The following is an 18,243-nucleotide window of genomic DNA, read 5'->3' on the forward strand; positions in this document are numbered from 1 at the left end:
AAGATCACCATTCCCCCCCCCCCCCCACCCCTGTCCCCCAATGATTTTTTGGAATAATAAAAAAAAGATACCAGGGACAACTGGAGTACATGGTAATAAAATAGTTTTATTTTGTACTAAAATAAATAAGCTGACCCCCCCCCCCTTCTCCCCCCTTACTTTTTAAATATACATGAAAGTGCATGTCAGTGAGATCGCAGATCTTAAACAAATGAGGGAGGCACAACACGAGAAAATAAAAGCTTGTGTGGAAGCCTCTGAATATCAATGGACCAGTCAAAAAAAAAAAAATTCATCCATATCACACCAAGGTACCCTTAGAAGACCTGGTGGTGAACTCCCATATTCACGCAAAATAATGTAAGCAGTCATAATGTGTTACTCTTTGTAATTAGTAAATGGCAATAATCAGATGTTTGATGGAATGACCTGAATTTAAACTTAAGGCAAACTGTCTCCCTTGTATGAAAGGCTGAACATTGTGTGCCTTTCTTGTCCAGTTATTTATAACCACTTTGTGAGTCGATTGTGATACATTTTGTCATAATTGTGTAAAATCTATGACATGGAGGGGATAGCACCATTCAGAGATAGCTTGAGACCCTTCATAAGGTGACTCCCTTTTTTTCCAGATTTTTTCCCCAGCTTCAGTAAGTCCAGTTTTAATAAGAGAATGACCTTTTAGAAAAAAAAAATTACAGTTGCTTGATCCTTCGAGATTTGATTTGAAGCTATATGTGGAACACTCCAAGAACTCGTGAGAACAACCTCAATTAATTTCAGACGTTTCATAATCATGCAGAACAAAATGTCTTCACTCTCACGCTCCCTTTTATGTACGACAGGGCTGCCCAGTCCTGTTCCTGGAGATCTACCATCCTGTTGGTCAGGGCTGCCCAACCCTGTTCCTGGAGATCTACCATCCTGTACGACAGGGCTGCCCAACCCTGTTCCCGGATATCAACCGTCCTGAAGGTTTTAATTTCAACCCTAATTTGGCAAACCTGATTCTACAAATTAGAAGCTTGACGAGATCTCTAGCTGTTGAATGAGGTGTGTTCTGTTAGGGTTGGAGTGAAAAGCTGCAGGACTGTAGATCTCTAGCTGTTGAATGAGGTGTTTTCTGTTAGGGTTGGAGTGAAAAGCTGCAGGACTGTAGATCTCTAGCTGTTGAATAAGGTGAGCTCTGTTAGGGTTGGAGTGAAAACCTACAGGACAGTAGATTTCCAGGAACAGGATTGGGCACCCCCAATGTACGACTTTATCTCTTATGTAAAAAACCACAGCAGGCAAAGACAGGCAGAGTTAAGCTAACCCTCCAAATCAGTTGATCAGATGTTCATGGGTCCCTGTTCCGGAAGCCTATCTGTGAAATATCTCCCAATTGCCCAACACATCCGAACATGACCGGTAGAAAACTGAAATTTTCACACAATGCCACGTTCACTCCAGTGCAGCGATATGGCAGATCAAATCCAAAGAGGTGCAAATCTGTACCTGTGCATGTGCGTTTGTACCACACTTGGGAAAACATTGTCAACTCTTTAAATACTGCTAGTATTTCAAAATACTCTGGAGTTCAGCAGAATCGTAGAAAATTTTCATTGAAAACATGTTTACCGGTCAGAATGTACAACCCTCTGAAAATGTGTTCTGGATGTATGCGAAACCGGCAGTATTTCAAAACAAGTTCTTTATTTGAGGCAGATGGAGGCGGACTGGAGCCTCAGTTGTGGATGGGGAAGTTCTTTATCTGAGGCAGATGCGGTTCAGAGCCTCAGTTGTGGATGGGGAAGTTCTTTAACTGAGGCAGGTGGAGGCTCACAGCCTCAGTTGTGGATGGGGAAGTTCTTTATCTGAGGCAGGTGGAGGTTCACAGCCTCAGTTGTGGATGGGGAAGTTCTTTAACTGAGGCAGGTGGAGGCTCACAACCTCAGTTGTGGATGGGGAAGTTCTTTAACTGAGGCAGGTGGAGGCTCGGAGCCTCAGTTGTGGATGGGGATGGTCTGCTGGCAGTCGGGGCAGGGCTGGTGGCTGGCCCCGGGCAGGCCCACCGCGTGCTCCGTGGTGGCGATGAGCAGCGTGTCCAGCGTCATCTCGGTGCACTTGGCGATGAAGCGGATGAAGGGGCGCACGTCGCCCTCGTTGGCCGTGTCCAGGGCGGCGTAGTACTCCGCCCGCTGCTCCTTGCGGATGGTGATGGGCGGGTAGCGCGCCTTCATCAAAATCAGGTTCATCAGCAGCCGGGACGTCCTGCCGTTGCCGTCCACGAAGGGGTGCACGTACACCAGCTTGTAGTGGGCCAGGGCGGCGAACTCCACCGGGTGGAGGTTGAGCGCCTCCTCCGAATTCAGCCACTGCACCAGCTCCTGCATGTGGTGCTCCAGGTCCCGCGGGTGGGGCGGGATGTGGTGGCCCACGAACACCTGGCTGGTGCGCAGCCGGCCGCCCTCCACGGGGTCCGTGTAGCCCAGGACGCGCCGGTGGATCTCCAGGATGTCGCCGATGGCGACGGAGCCCACGCGGGCGAGCAGCGTGGTGTTGATGTACTTCATGGCGGCGTCCACGCCGATGACCTCGCTCTGCTCCTGCAGGCTCTTGCCCGGCACGGCGTAGCGCGTCTCGATGATGTGCCGGATCTCCGACAGGGTGAGCGTGTTGCCCTCGATGGCCACCGTGTGGTAGATGTGGTGGTAGTAGGTCTCCTCCATCACCCGCCGCAGGGCCGAGTTGCCCTTGGGGATGGACATCAGCCGGCGCACCTTGCTGTCGATGATGCCGAAGTGGCGCTGGTCGATCTCCTCCACCAGGGGGAGCGTGCGGTCCCGGCTGACCAGCGCCTTCTCGTTGCAGGGGGAGATAGCCAGGGCCTTGGTGTAGAGGTGGTCCGCCTGGATGACGTCCTTCTGCTCCTCCAGGATGGTCCCCAGCTCCGTCAGCGCCTCCACGTACTCGGGGTTCATGTTCAGCGCGTGCACCAGCAGCTTGTGAGCCTTCTCCCTCTTCCCCTGCTTCTTCATCTCCATAGCCTGCTGCAGGGCGGCTTTGGCCTCAAACTCCGACTCTGGAAAACAGACTGAATCAGCACTGCTTCATCCCCAACATCTAAAGGTAATCACTTACTCAATTTTTAAGAAACTCACAATAACCACCATCAATACTTTTTTGAAACTCGTTGTGTAGTAAAGGAATTTACACAATAGTTACTGAGTTTTAGGAACATTCATAATTAAGCGGCCCGTTGATTTCATCGTTAATCGGAAAGCTCACCGGCACTGGCCTTGGGTCGGACGGGCAGAAGGTCGAAGGTCGTGTAGGGGATGGAGAGACTGGTGGACTGGACCGCGGAGCGCAGGACGTTCCCCCACAGCTGGCAGCGCAGGAGGGCCAGGCCCTTGAGCGAGGCGCAGCATTGCTCCTCCACCCCCGCCAACGGCAAAAGCAGCGCCAGCAGGGAGCCCAGCAGCAGGCAGAGCAGCGGTCCCCAGCCGCAGAGGAGACGGCCGCTGACAAGCCGCCACGCCACCGCCACCGCCATCAAGCGCAGCCTCCGTCTTTCTCCGGTGACATGCCAAACGCCGAGCCGAGCCTGGCTCTGAAACAAAACTTAAGGGAGAACGGCAGTGAGAAAAAGACTGGTTGATGGGATCTGCGGATGCAACAATCAGGACACAGCACTCGTTAACGCGCAAAGGTTATCCGGCTTTCTACAACCCACACGAAAGCATTAAGCTAAAATAACTGCGCTGATAGAGAATAACGATATAGGCAAATAGTCTAACTCGGCACGGAAGCCAGTGCTATCGTGTCTAAACCAACGTTACCCAACCATATTGCGGGTGGGTAGTCTACTTCAGCTATTAGCCAGTTAGCTTATCTGACTCATTCCACCAAGCATGGCAGTAATGTGGTAACCGTCATATGATTAAACTCATATAAACATTAGTATGCATTTCGACTATTGAAAACCAACAACAAACAACATATCACTGATCGCAATGTCAAACTAGACAGCTGGTAACGTTAGAGACATTTCCGCTTAGTCCAACGGCAGCTAACATAAATAGCAAGCTAACGTTAGTTAGCAAAGTAAGTGCTTACTCTTCGTATGACAAACTCGAAAGTATTATTCTTACCTGGGCAATATGTCCGCTTCGAGAGGACTTTAATTTGCTCGTTATTTTCTTTCACTTATCGTTGCTAACAACAACAGAGGTCTAATACACATCATCAACTTCAAAAGAGATACAAATCAGCCATGTACTGTAATGATGTAATACAGTGACGTTCCCTTGCAATTAAAGTGTGATTGGTCCGTTATATGCCGTACGTGCAATGTGATTGGTTCCGTCCCTGTCTTTACGTGTCCACAGAGCAACAGACAAACCGGTTCGTAGTGTTCCGCTATTGGACGCCTTCCTGACTGCGTGTCTGTTCAATGCTGCAAACATGCTTCAGACCTGCTTCAGGCACCCGCTAATCGACACAGTGTGGGCGTTTCCAGGTGAACATTTGTGTTCACTATGTCTGTAATACGGTGAAAAGCTCTGTAATTGCTCCCAACAGGCGCAAACGAAAAGCAACATTGTTTTATAGCTAGATATGCATTATCAGGAAGAAGCAAACGTGCTTGCCATATCCATTTCAGACAGCATGCGCCCATTTGCTACCGTTAAATGTATTCTCACACACATGTACTGCTTGAAATAACAGTATATTAACACCAAATACACGGATTGAATGTAGTGCCGGAGAGAATCCTCCAAAGATGTACAAATGTCAAACATTATTCGACTTGGCGAATTTTTTCAGGCTGGAAAATAGCTTGACATTTTTTTAAGCATTGTAATGTTGATCTGCATCCCCCTTAGTACTGTGCCACTAGAATGCAAGCTGCATTTGGTGGTGCTGTTAAAACAGACCAGCTAGCCTATTTGTGAGCTTTTATCTTTCACCTGGTAAACCTAATTAATTAGCTTCCAATTTAGGCAAGCTATGTGCACTGATTGTGGGGTCAGATTGGTGTTCCATGTGGGGAAAAAATGAAGGTTTAAAAATCTTTTATCAAAATGCACATCCCCATGTATATCAGGACACGTATTATATCATGACACATCGTGATAAGTATTGTATTGTGACCCCCCTGTGTTGGGATATTTATTGTGAGGCACCTCACAGTCCTCAGCCCAGTAGCAAACACACCATGGGACAGAAGACAGAGGGGGGGAGGTTGTGCATTCCACAGGTTGTAGAGCAATGTGGGTGTGGCTGTTCATCTGGATATACCAGACGAAAGGAGAATAGAGAGGGAATAGTGGGGACAAGACATGACAGTGTGTAATTGTGCTGATATATTGTAACTAACTCCCTGTCCACTAGATGTCAGTAAAGATTCTACTAAGGCACTTGCTGGGTGTTGAAACAAGGTTATGTGCTTGGGAGAAAACAACTCGATTTATGCCACTTGAATCAGCTTCTAGTGGTGATCAGTGCACGTTCTTAAGGGACACACCTCTTTGTCGGGTGAAGTAGTGAATATTACAGCAACAAAAGTTTTGTGAAGGCGAGAGCAAGTTGATTTCCCCGTGTCTGTGGGGGGGAGACTGTGCAAATTCGAGGGCACAGGTGCACAGGTGTTTAGAGAGCCGGGGGGGAACTCGCAGACCAGGGGCCGTACCGTAGGTCAGAGCGGCCGGAGAAGAGCTGTGGAAGAAGTTTAACTCGTCAAGAAAAGAGCAGCCCTGCAGTGAAATAGAGGGCGATGGCATGAAGGTTAGTGGGACCTGTTATAGTAAATGGTAAATGGACTGCATTTATATAGCGCTTTTATCCGAAGCGCTTTACAATTGATGCCTCTCATTCGCCAGAGCAGCTAGGGGTTAAGTGTCTTGCTCAAGGACACTTCGACACGCCCAGGGTGGGGTTTGAACCAGCAACCCTCCGACTGCCAGACAATCGCTCTTACCTCCTGAGCTATGTCACCCCCTATAGTAACAGTGTGGCATTCAAATGAAGAGACGGAGGAACTAGCCAGAGGTGGAGCAGCGCAATCCTGCCTCCGCATCCAAAGGGGCGCGGGTAGGGGGCAAGGGGGGGGGGAGGGGAGGGGGGGGGTTGGCGGGGGCGGCGAATGAATGGAAATGCAGTGTTAGGTGTAATCAGCGAGAGCCAGCAAGCGGAGAGAGAGAGAGAGAGAGAGAGAAAGAGAGCGAGAGATGATTCATATGCTGAAATGTTATTAGCCTCCTGACTTGTACCTCCAGGGCCCTTAAGGTGAGTGCAAGGGTGGTTCCTGGGGACTCTCGTACATCGTCTCCCAGAATGCAACGTCTGCACAGTGAATGTAAAGCGGTGTGACGGAGTGACCCGGGTAGGATGGGGTGTGATGCGATGGGGGAGTTGCCTTGGCGATGTAGCTCCAAGGGGTGACTGCAGGTACATTTATGTTACATCGTTGGTTCTGGTGCAAAAGTGCCGACTGAGTTTGGGGAGATAACAGGTGCTGTGTGTGTAAAAAATTTTGTGACAAAAGGTTTGAGCGTTTAAAAAAAAAAAAAAAAAATGACCACTGAGATTTTTTGCCACAAAGATTATGACCACCTTAAGCAGATTTTTTTTTGCCCTGCCAAGAGTACTGCCACCCATTTCTGTATCGCCCATCTGAAGGTAGCAGGCTATCACTGTGAGGGGGAAGTGTTCTAAAAAGGCAGGACTTGCTTGATAAAGGGTAAATGAAATCAAGGAGTTAATTTTTTTCTTTCCCCAGTTCATAAATGAATCCACGGGGAGCTGTGATCGATTAATACTCTCCCCCCCCCCCACCCCCCGTTATACCCAACTTTGAAAAATGCAATTAGAGAGTGTGAGAGCTGATATTCTCCCAGAGGAATAATGAAGCCGTATGATTTCCAAGGGTTGACTCTGCGCAAAATTAAAATTTGCCTTGAGTCACTGCCTCGGGGAGCCATTGATTGTACTTATTTGTGATAGGCTAAGGAGTTGCACACTCCGTGTTGTGTTTTTAATGGGTTGGAGCTGCCAATTTTAATGAGGCAATCTATTCAAAAGTAATATTGGTTCCGGAGAGATGGAAGGCATTATCACTGGTGTTATATGAGCACCCAGTGTATTTCTTTTGGAATACTTCCTGTTCTAGCTTACAGTGCGTGACCAAAAAAAAGAACCAAAACAACTGTGGCCTAATTATCTGCATTCGATTATGAATACTGCTGCATACAAAATTCCATCCACTGCCTCGGATTGTGCATTATAATCAACTGATCCCGACATAGAAAACAACCAATGCACGGCCCGTATTTCTAAAGCTATTCTCAGCAGTGGTTTAATGAATGAAAAAAATTTAATCACAAGACCCTTGGCCCTTGTAAATCCTGCACCTCGCCCATTTGATTCAACCGTGGCTTACAGTGGCGAGAGATCATTACACTGCTCCGTTTACGCAGAAAGACACGAGCCAACCCAAATGCAAAACCTACGGGGTGAGCATAAACATTTGAACGCAGTTATCTATGGGGGCAACATTGGCGTTTGCGTACACGGGCAACACTTGCATATAAAGGACTAGTGCCGTCCTTTTGAAAAGTATTGGTTTTGGAACAAATTGAGTGCCTATGTTTGACCAAAAACAACAACAGAAAACCACCTTGGAGTAGTTCCACTTATTGCCACCAGGTGGCGGGTTGGTCTAGGCATCTGATTCTAGTGATTAGAATAGTGGTGCTCTATTTAACGATTTTTAATTTTTTAAAATTTATTTTTAGAATTAGCTGGATTGTTCCTACTATCATGGTATTGATATAATTATTGTCTTATACTACTATTAATAGTATTATTATACTATGAGAGAGTTTTTATATTTTCATCAGTTTTTATTATTATAATTATGGTTATGATTATTATTGTTATTCTTATAATTATTATTTTTATTATTGTTGTTGCTGTTATGATTTTTATTATGATTGGGGTCAAACATATGGTATATAAATTCAGCTTGACCTAAAGTTCTTCAGCCATGCATGTGAAATGCAAGATTTTAGTTTCACAAATAAATAGATAATACTATGAGTCACTTCCCAGACTTTACACTGGAATGAAAAATGAAAGTGCTTCTCTTGCATCCTGCTGTGAGTTTTCATATAGCTCACTGATCCTCGACTCTCAAGTCAGTCGGCTTAATCCTGACTGGCAGGTAATATGCATGTAACTACACTGCATATCCATAGTCGGGGTTCACAGTGAAACCACAAATGAACTAAATCCGAGATTTGACTGTGAAACTCGACTATGGCTCATAACCATGGGTGCTATATGACGGGGTTGGGGTGGGGTGGGGGTGTTAGAACGATTTCCAAGGTCTCTGACTGACAGCGGTCCTGAAAAATGGTCCCAAATCCCTGGTGGCACACCTGCTTTCCCACGTCACTGTATAAGCCCACGCACGCGCCAGGAAGTGTTAAAGAACACACGTAATGTTTTTGCAAAGAAAAAAAAAAAAAAAAAAAAAAAAAAAACCTGAGCCCATATGGTGAAAGCGACAGCTGTCTCCGTCCCTCGCCTGCCTTTGGGCTGTCGTTGATTTATGGCGGGGGTATCTGTCCGAGCTGGCTTGGTGCTCTCTGGGCGACCAAGTGTATTTACAGAATCGCGCCTCGCCCCCGAGGTGGGCCGAAGGGAGGGGGAGTACAAGTCCCGGAGAGAACTTTAATCAAAATGTCGCAGATGATGAAGTGCTGTTGTGCACAAATGCCGTTAAACCAACAGCCTGTGGTAGAAAAAAAAAAACACACCGCCCTTATAGACGCAAAATGGGTTGCGGACAGAAATGTCCAGCGCTCTGGAATCCACTCGCTAACCAGGCCGCTGTTTTTGTGCACATAAACGGCGATCTGTCTGGAGGCATCGGGCTGTATAACGGCAGCTCTCGCAGTCTCTGCAGGCGTCATAATCACAGATAAAAACCGAAGGCCGATCCTGCGCGCAGTAAAAGAGCAACCCCCTCCATATGGCACGCGTCAGAATTTACAAAAAAATTAATTATCATGCGGACCACGTGGTGCGCTTAATGAACGACGCAGCGCAGCGTACAGTATCTATCTAAACCGCGAGCGCGTCCTTATGTTTAAAAGAAATAAATACCAGCTTCCCGTATGCGGTTTACAGCACTGCCCGCTCAATACGCCGTTACCCTGGTCAGTCCGCAATCGACTGGTTTATTGTGATAATTTATAACTCGCGGAGCCTCACAGGCAACGGAGAGGCCGACACCCTTACAGGGACCGGCATTTATTTAGTTCCCATTGATCCTGAGCTCTTCGCTAATAAGATTAAGTTTTCTCCAGCTGTTTGTCTCCCGGTCGATAAAGCCCCACTTTTCCAGCTCGTTGTAGATTGCCTTGGTTCTCAGTGCCCCGTGACAACATAATATCGGGATGAATTAAGTAATAAACCATGACAGAGAACTTGAGGAACCCTTCCCCATAGTAAAAAAAAACAAAACAAAACAAAACAACTGACGCATGCTATTCCATGAAGGCGCTATGAAGTATGTATGCACGCAAAACACATTCATGCTGAGAACACCAGCTTGGAGTTTACAAACAATATGAATACAAGGTTAAAACCTAAAGAAATAATAACAAAGGCCAAGTAAACTATGACTGTACCTGCATTTACAGGAAGTAGCCCAGGGTTTATACCTCTTACATGTTAGGTGAGCATTTAGCTGATAAATTCAGATTTTGGCTAAATTCAGATTCAGATCGCTCCAGGGTTTTTTTTTTTTTTTTTACTGCAAAGGTCAAAAAAAGCTTTGTGTTTTTTTCCAACATAAAACCGTTTGTGAAGTGAAGCTTCAAGAGCTCAGTGGTGCATTGATAGCCACACTGTTTTCCCTCAGGATGTGAGTGTAGATTTTACTATAATCCCTTTCTGTTGGATATGAACAGGAAATCCAGTTTCTCAGGAGGGAGGGGGTCTGTGCTGCACTCTTAGTTTTCACAAACTGGAAAATGGTTTTGTATTCATACATGTGTTTGTTTATTGTGTGCACGCGTGTGTGTGTGTGTGTGTGTATACTTGTATATGTGTGGGTGAGACTATGCAAATGCAAGGGAAAATATGTTCAGGGAGCAGGAGGGAACTACCAAACCAGGGGCCTTACTGTAGTTCAGATTAGCCAGAGAAGAGCTGTGGAAGAAGTTGAGATCATCAACATTTGTATGTGAGTGCATGCATGCATGTGTAAGTGTGTATATGTGTTTGTATGTGAGTGCATGCATGCATGTGAGTGCGTTTGTGTGTGAGTGCATGCATGCATGCATGAGTGTGTGTGTATATGTGTTTGTATGTGAGTGCATGCATGCATATGAGTGCGTTTGTGTGTGAGTGCATGCATACATGAGTGTGTGTGTATATGTGTTTGTATGTGAGTGCATGGATGCATGTGTAAGTGTGTGTATGTGTTTGTATGTGAGTGCATGCATGCATATGAGTGCGTTTGTGTGTGAGTGCATGCATGCATGTGTAAGTGTGTATATGTGTTTGTATGTGAGTGCATGCATGCATATGAGTGCGTTTGTGTGTGAGTGCATGCATACATGCATGTGTAAGTGTGTATATGTGTTTGTATGTGTTTGTATGTGAGTGCATGTTTTATATGCATGAGTATGTGCGTGTGTGTGTGTTTATGTATGTGACACATAATCAGCATTACTTATCACCTCCTTGGTTATTATATAGCAGCCTCACATTCCTGTGTAGTAGCATTGTTTATTGTGTAGAAAAATATTTGTCTGTGGGTGTATCCGTTTGCAATTCTGGTAAACACCCATGTATTTACAGCACATGATGCTAACTATCACACTGCTATCGTTATATAGTGCAAGATGTTATGAGACTGGACACTGAGTCACCTTCGTAAAAGTCATCTTCTGAAATCTTCGGGGAGTCCAAAGCATCGAATAGGCCGCTAGCTTGGAGATTTGCTTCCATTCTTGTTGGCTTGAGACAAATTATGATGTATGGGGAAGATGTGAGGAGCGTAGAAGAGAGAATGCCTCGCCTGTTTTTAATGGCCCGAATCTGAAAAACCAGAGAGATCGGTGTTTCTCAAACTCAGTCCTGGGGGACCCCTGTGTGTGCCGGTTTTCATTCCAACCTCAACCGCAGTCCCAGAATTTTAACAAGCTGTTAATTTTTCTTAATTAGGTGCTTTTCATGTTTTAGAGCTGGGGCCCCGAGTCTTATCCAGAAAGGGCCGGTGTGGGTGCACACACTTAGATTCTACTAATCAAGGTGCTTAGCAAAGACTCTAGTGGTTGAGAAAGTGAGTTGAGAGAGAGGAAATTAGGGAGAGAGAGAGAGAGAGAGAGAGACAGAGAGAGAGATTTAATACCACATTTATTGTCACAGTTCCACCACATACACAAGAGTGACGATCAAAATATAATCAAAAGATTGTCTGGCAGGGAGAAACAAACAAATGTCAAAACACTACAACAGAAAACAGGAGAGAAAGAGAGATGGAGAGAGAGAGGAAGAGAGAGAGATAAACCCACCGCAGCAGCAGCTACGCTATACCTCAGTGAGCCAATCGGTGTGAGCCAGAAGCCCACAGACTTTGCATGCGGCGTCAGCCCTGCGGCAGGCTAAAGCACTAAAGGTGGATTTAGAGAGCCATTAAAAAACAGGAGCCTCGTTAAATCCAGCAGACCGGCCGCCCAGCTCCGTGCCTACACGTTGGGCCCCGCCCCTGTGGGACAAGGCACCAATCAATGCTCTCCACCTGGGTGAGTGACAGAAAGGAGCGCTGACTGCAGGGGAGGGGTTTGATTGCACGGCAAAAATGTGATCTACTGTGTGCATCCTCTCCCCCCCCCAAAAAAAGCAGAAGTAGGCCCCTTCTTTGGATGGATTTGTTGCACCACGTGCACTTATGCCCCGAAACTAGGCTTGACAAACATGCATGTTTTTTCACCTCTTGCTCACAATATCTGCAAAGAGCTCAGTCTAAGGCTTCAGTCTTCTTCAGTGCAGCTGGGGCCCATTCAACTGGCAGCATGAGGGTCAATGCCGGTCGCCCTGGATTTACTCTCTCCCTTTTCATCACAGAGAGGAGAAAAAGACATAATACTACTACAAGTACTACTAGTACTACCAATAATAATAATAATAATACATTTTATTTATATAGCACCTTTCAAGCATAGAGCACAAAGTACATTCCAATAAGCAATGATTTTACATACGGTATCTGGTATCTTACATATAGCCAGTGTACTGGCTACTATTTTTTATTTTTTATTTTTTTACACACGTGCAATACGTCTTATTCATACATCACTTTTACATGTATTATGTCTGGCCTGTGTGCAGCATTGCTATGAGGAATGTGCTCTTCTTCTTCTTCTTCTTCTTCTTCTACTGCAGGGTGTCCAGGCGTTCACAAGGTCCAACTCGGCAATCCATGCTGGTCGCTGAGGCCATTGGCACCAGGGCCACAGCGAGCGGCGCTGCAAGCTCCAGTCCATGGAGGGTCTGCGAGGGTCTGGCTGGTTATGGACAAGAGCGTCTGTCCCATTCACCACAAATGATTAATTTCGAGGTCAGCTTGATGTGGATCTTACAAGAATCCAGATGCAAATCACACAGAGCAGAATTTTTGCCCCAAAACCCAGAAATGGACACCGCCCTCCAGGAATGGTGGTTCCCCCACTCCAGCCCCATGTTCTGCGCTTTATTACGTGCAGTTTAAAAAAAAAAAAAAGAAAGAAAGAAAGAAGTTCAAGACGGAATAAACATGACCAAAGGCATTGCCTGGTTGTTCACGTACGGGCTGTCGAAGAACAGGAAGTCCTCCCGGGGTCTGCTAACAAGCCATTTTGCTGCCGCAGTCTGCCCACGTTCTCACACTTCTGCAGATTATCTGTCAGCCGAGGGGCTGACGGATGATATTATATTTCCCATGAAGCCTCGCTATTTTGCGCGCTGAGTAGCCCATTAGACGAGGGGATTTGTCAGCTGCCGGGCACCGGAGAGGAGTGCATGCTGGGAAGGAGATTTATCGGCCAATCGAAAAGGGCGAGGCGGCACACTCCTAATTAACCGCGGCGTCTGTTTCTCTCCCGCCGCTGACTCCCGTCCAGAGGCCGTCCGGAGGCCGTTTGGAGCCTCGGGGCTTTTTTGGGCGGGTGCTCGGCCCGCGGAGGCCGGAATGGGCCGGATCCAGGGCGTCGTCAGCAGCGTGCCCGAGCGAGAGTTCTGCAAGCCCTGGTTCTGGAGGCCCGCAGACTTTCTGCCTCTCTGAACCAGCAACCGTCAACATAACCAGGAGCAGTCGGGAATAGCTCAGAGTCCGTGTCTGGCAGTCATTGAAAATGCCAGCACAACCCACACGGAATTCATGTAGCCTTGCTAAAAGGTAATAATGCAGTCAGTACATTAGGTGTTTAATTACATAAAATTACATCACAATTAGCTGGCAGGATAAAGAGAGAAGTGGTTGAACATTCAGCCAGGACACCAGGGAACCCCCAGAATCTTTGCAACAAATGCCATGGGAACTGTAATGACCATAGTAAGTCAGAACCACGGTTCAACCTCAAATGACAGGCAACATCTCCTACGGCCCAGTGTCCCCATCCCTGGAATGGCATATTGGTTTTCAACTTGGTCCACAGGGACGATAAGTCCTCCCATTGCCATTTTTAGCAGCAACTCCCTAATGTCCGTACAGACATTAGGAAGAATTTTTTTTCACGCAGAGAGCAGTCCGTGTGTGGAATAGCCTGCCAGGTCACGTAGTAGGGGCAGAAACTTTTTCTAGGGATTTCCAAGACCAGGATTAATACGGTGTTAGATATTATCTAGTCTGTAGGTAATCAGAGCATTAATTTACTCAGGAAAACGGGGAGCATTGTTGGGCTGAATGGCCTGTTCTCCTCATTATGTTATGTTATGTTATCTTTTGTTTACCTAATGTCCCCTGGTCTCCATTCCGGGTACTAACCGAGGCCACCCCTCCTTAGCTCCAGGTGTCAGGCAGGAGAGAGCCACCGGGTGGCACGCCTGCCAGTGCACGTGGCGCATAGTTACAGCCCTGACCTGCGGTTTGTGCACGTTAACGGTCCGTGACTGATGAACTTGCCATATGTGGAGTTAATGGGCAAATTAATGGGCGAATTGTCTTCTTATCCTCTGTGAAATATGCATTTCAGCGGCGATAATGACCAGTAAATAACGAACGTGCCGCTATTCAGGCGGATTAACCATCCTGTGAGAGTGAAAATGGTATTTTTCCAGGATATCGGTGGCTATGGGTGACGGTGATGAGCTTGGACAAAAAAAAAAAAATAAGGAAAAAAAATATGCAGATGTAGAGGTTATTGAGCTGAATGAGCAAAATCTGTCAGGAACTATTGGAAAAAAAAATGCTTCTGCTAGCTATAATGGGCATGACTTATGAGTTGACAAAAGGTACCCCTCTCTCCCTCACACGCACATGCACACACATACACACACAGACACACACACAAACACACCTGCGCACACATGCACGCACACAAACGCACACGCATACACACACACATATGCACACACACGCGTGCTTATACACATACACACACACACACACACACGCATACACACACACATATGCACACACACGCGTGCATATACACATACACACACACACCACACCCACAATGACTAATATCAGCATAATCAGGACCCAGACAAAAGCATATCAGCAAGCCCAGTCTGAATGTCTTGAATTCCAAAAAAGAAAGAAAAAAAAACACCTAACACAAAACATTTTTTTTGTACTGTGAGCCGTATTAATTTCTATTACCCCTGCATTACGGGTAATTTCATTGCTTTTACAGATGGTGATTGCAGTAATTCACTAAAGGGATTGCGTGCCATGGCCTGCTGACAAAATGGCTTCGTCTAAATTACATTTTAATTGAGGGATAACAGCTCCTGCTAATGATTCAAGAAATATGAATGTCTTTTCTGCTGCTGGTTTTTTTTTTCTCATTTTTTTATCGCTCCCAAACACAGTAACCTTCTCCATACATTTTTTCCCCCTCCCCCTGCAAGGTATGGATGGGTTTCGGATCTATAATACTAATCAAACCATTAGTTCAAACCGAATAAAAAGAATACTGTTTGTGTTAGGTGGCCAGTGGTGTTTTATGGAAACGCTACGCAGTTTATCTTGAACTATTTCAGCCCGTTTTATTTTTTTCTGGGCCCTTGCTGTTAAATTGGCAATTTCTCGCTGGTATCGATCCGGCACAAAGACAAATTCTCCCACGGATTCCTCATTTTTTTATTTTTTTATTTTTTTGCTCTCCAGCACCTCTAAAAGCCTTGTTAACCACCGAGGTCCACAGCAAATTTTCTGAAGGAAAGATGGATCAGACGTTCGCACGATGGGAAAACTGCCGAAGCAAACGTGAGCTTAACTTTCCAAAGCCTATTGGAGCCCCCTCCTGCCAGTCTGCTTGCATTGCATTATTCGCATAACACCACACTCCCTATAAAGTATCTTTGGAAAGATTAAAAAAACAAACAAATGTGGTGCATTTTTGTGTGCTGAGAACACATGGTTGTAAGCAAGCGATAAACAAAAATTTTTTTTTAACTTTGTTATCGTCACCGAGGACTCGCCAGCATCGGCAGTTCCACACCGACGGTAACGACATTCAGCGTGCTGAAGGGGCAACCGAAGATAGATCTGTGCTGTTGTCTGGTTGTGGCGGATTCACGCATTATAATAACATCTCCAGGGGATTGGGGTCGTTCTGTTTGTGCGTTCCTTCAAGGTTATCTCCGAAGGGCCCTCGAAAAAAGCAGGGAGAGAGAGTTGATCCTCCCGTTCACATCCGCACGCCCGTCATTCTTTGCCCTTGAAATTACAAACCGAGTTTATTGGCCAGGAGCACAATAAGTTTGGGGAAGTTTCCATTTTTCCATTTTTTTTTTTGTGTGTGACAAAGGCAGACAGTTACTACAGAGCTGTTGTGGTGTGTGTGACAGGGGGAGGGAAATGTCAAGTGCGCGACGGTGCTCTGGTAATAATCAGAGCGGGGAAGGCCGGTGGAATGTTTCAACAGAAGGCCCTTGTTAGCGTGCCATCGGAACATGGCCGTATCCCAGCGGCTCTCCGCTCTCTCCGCCCGCACAGCGCGATGCGTACGGCGCAGTGCCCGAACGGCCTAGGGAGGCGGTCCTGTCGCGAAAAGCGGGTTGGGTTTGCCCACGTCCTGAAAGAAAAAAAGTACAGTATGTTGGGGGGGGGTTTACGGTGCGTGGTTTCCCGCAGAGGGCGAGAACAATGCAATTAGAAGGCGAGCGTCCTTTTCGATTGGCAGAGGAAGCGTCACCAGGGAAACAGGGCGTGGGGCCAGTAAGGGGTGGTGGGAAATGAGGGGTGGGGCACCTTGCTTCTTCATCACCTCCATTACTCCTCCTCACCTGACTGATGAAGGACCTCGTGATATTTTAATTACTGGGGTGGGGAATGACGCATGATGGGTACTGCTGGTCTCAAAAACAATGGGGGTGGGGGGGGTGGGGGCTGGTGAGGTGGGCAGCTGTCCAAACGCACATATTTCCAGCTGAGGAAATTTGCCCTCCATTAAGCTCGATGGCCCCCCGCGCGACGCTGCAAGTGCGTGCGTCCGCCATCGATTTTCGCCTGGGCGAGCGTGAACGCCGTGTAATAAATAACTTTCTAAAGTTCCTGTTCCCACCCCCCCCACAGCAGTTTGTCGGTGAGTAATAATGTTATTCGTCTTCGCCTTCCTGCTGGTTTCTACGTTAACCCGTTCCAGGAATAACCACTGGCCTCTCAAACCCTTTTCAGCATCTCTGAGGACCTTAATTTAGCCGCCCCCCCCCCCACTCTTCCTCTTTCAGCGCTTGCCGGCACGGAATGTAGCCGGATTTATCAGGCTCAGCCTCCTTTCAGTTCTCTAAAATCACACTTAAAAAAAAAAAAAAAAGAAAAAAAATAATAATGAGGTATCTTATTAATTCCTCTTTATTTTTTTTTTGGGAAGTCGTAAAATGACTCAACACATTTCCCGTGAGATCATCTGAACACTTCGCCTCTAGCCGCGCGGAAGTCGAAAGAATAAAAACGACACCGCCGCCATTCCGTCTGGCAGCGTTCGTAACGAACGGGTCCTCTGTAACGGAGGCTTGTTTTTCCAGTCAGGCAATGCAGCGTGTACCCAAATGTCCTCACGACTGAGGCGAAGGACCCTGGGCTCTGTAAGCTGAGGGGAATTAGATATTAGAATTATGAATTAATGTGAACCGTCCACTCGGGTGGAATTTTCCAGAAATGAATTAATTATCCTTTACGGTAAGGAAGCCTGTGCATATGCACGTGAAATTATTTTTTGGTTAGCTCTGGTCATGGGTCATGCGCACGGTGCTTTTCACACTAACACACTAAGTTTTGATGTAATTCCCTAGTTTCGGACCGTTGGAGAGAGTTCAAAGACCAGGAAGCACGGTAAATAAAAAATAAATGATGTGCCTGAATTTTTGGAGCTCAAAATATGAAAATGGAACGGGGGTGGAGATTGTATCAGATTTTCTCTCTGTCCCTAAATCCATATATATATGTGGCATATACAAGTCAGTAAATTAGGTTTTCAAAATGCAGAATGTTACTAATATTATTACTAATGCTCAGAAGTCAGTTCACAGGGTAGGTGGTGAAGTTTCAAAATAAGTTACTATGGTATTTCTGCAGTTCTACACTCACACTGGCTCATCGGAAAGAGCTCAGAATGTGACATGTTAAAAAAAACTGCACACAGCTCCACTCCACTCCACTAAGAAAAACTGATGCCCTTTGACAGGGTCACTGGACTTTCCCCGTGTCCTTTATTTATTAGTATATTTTTAAATGTCTTCGACGAAAACAGAGCACTGAATGGGCAAACTGTTCTGAAGCTCTGCGAGCCTATTGTTTGAGATCATACTGCTGTCCCATGCAAAACCCCCCCCCCCGCTCCCGAGATCCAGCCTCCTCTTCAGACTCCTTCAGCTGGACCTGCTTCAGGCAACATCTGCTCAGCACAGAAGCCCCCTGTGCCTCCTCTGGAGCCAGGAGCACGTCTCCTCTTGTTTTGGCATTTAACAACTCATAATGCTGGGGAGGTGAACGGGGAGGGGGGCAGTGGTTGAGGAGGGGGGGGGGAGTAG

The 18,243-nt window shown here is 46.5% G+C and overlaps 1 protein-coding gene across 2 annotated transcripts; it reads right to left on the reverse strand.

Annotated features, from left to right (window-relative positions):
* Positions 1 to 86: 86 nt before the first annotated feature.
* On the reverse strand, positions 87 to 4,298 carry ficd (FIC domain protein adenylyltransferase). 2 transcript variants are annotated; one of them, XR_010332794.1, is made up of 4 exons: positions 4,137 to 4,298; positions 3,271 to 3,606; positions 1,209 to 3,064; positions 87 to 1,145 (listed from the first exon to the last, which is right to left on the reverse strand). XR_010332794.1 is itself a non-coding variant. In XM_064353577.1 (3 exons), exons 2-3 carry the CDS (start codon positions 3,536 to 3,538, stop codon positions 1,986 to 1,988), a joined length of 1,347 nt encoding a protein of 448 aa, XP_064209647.1. In that variant the 5' UTR covers positions 3,539 to 3,606; positions 4,137 to 4,298; the 3' UTR covers positions 87 to 1,985. The 2 variants fall into 2 exon arrangements, 1 of the variants encoding a protein (XP_064209647.1); XM_064353577.1 differs by having other exon boundaries at positions 87 to 3,064.
* Between the last annotated feature and the right edge of the window lie 13,945 nt (positions 4,299 to 18,243).

This window comes from Anguilla rostrata, chromosome 10 (genome assembly GCF_018555375.3).
Source record: "Anguilla rostrata isolate EN2019 chromosome 10, ASM1855537v3, whole genome shotgun sequence".
Taxonomy (NCBI): Eukaryota; Metazoa; Chordata; class Actinopteri; order Anguilliformes; family Anguillidae; genus Anguilla; species Anguilla rostrata.

Bases quoted from the DNA above. Each gene is read 5' to 3' on its own strand.
- ficd (XM_064353577.1), bottom strand. From the start codon at position 3,538: ATGGCGGTGGCGGTGGCGTGGCGGCTTGTCAGCGGCCGTCTCCTCTGC. The intron at 3,065-3,270 runs GTGAGCTTTCCG...TCTGTTTTCCAG, and splicing joins CCGACCCAAGGCCAGTGCCG to AGTCGGAGTTTGAGGCCAAA.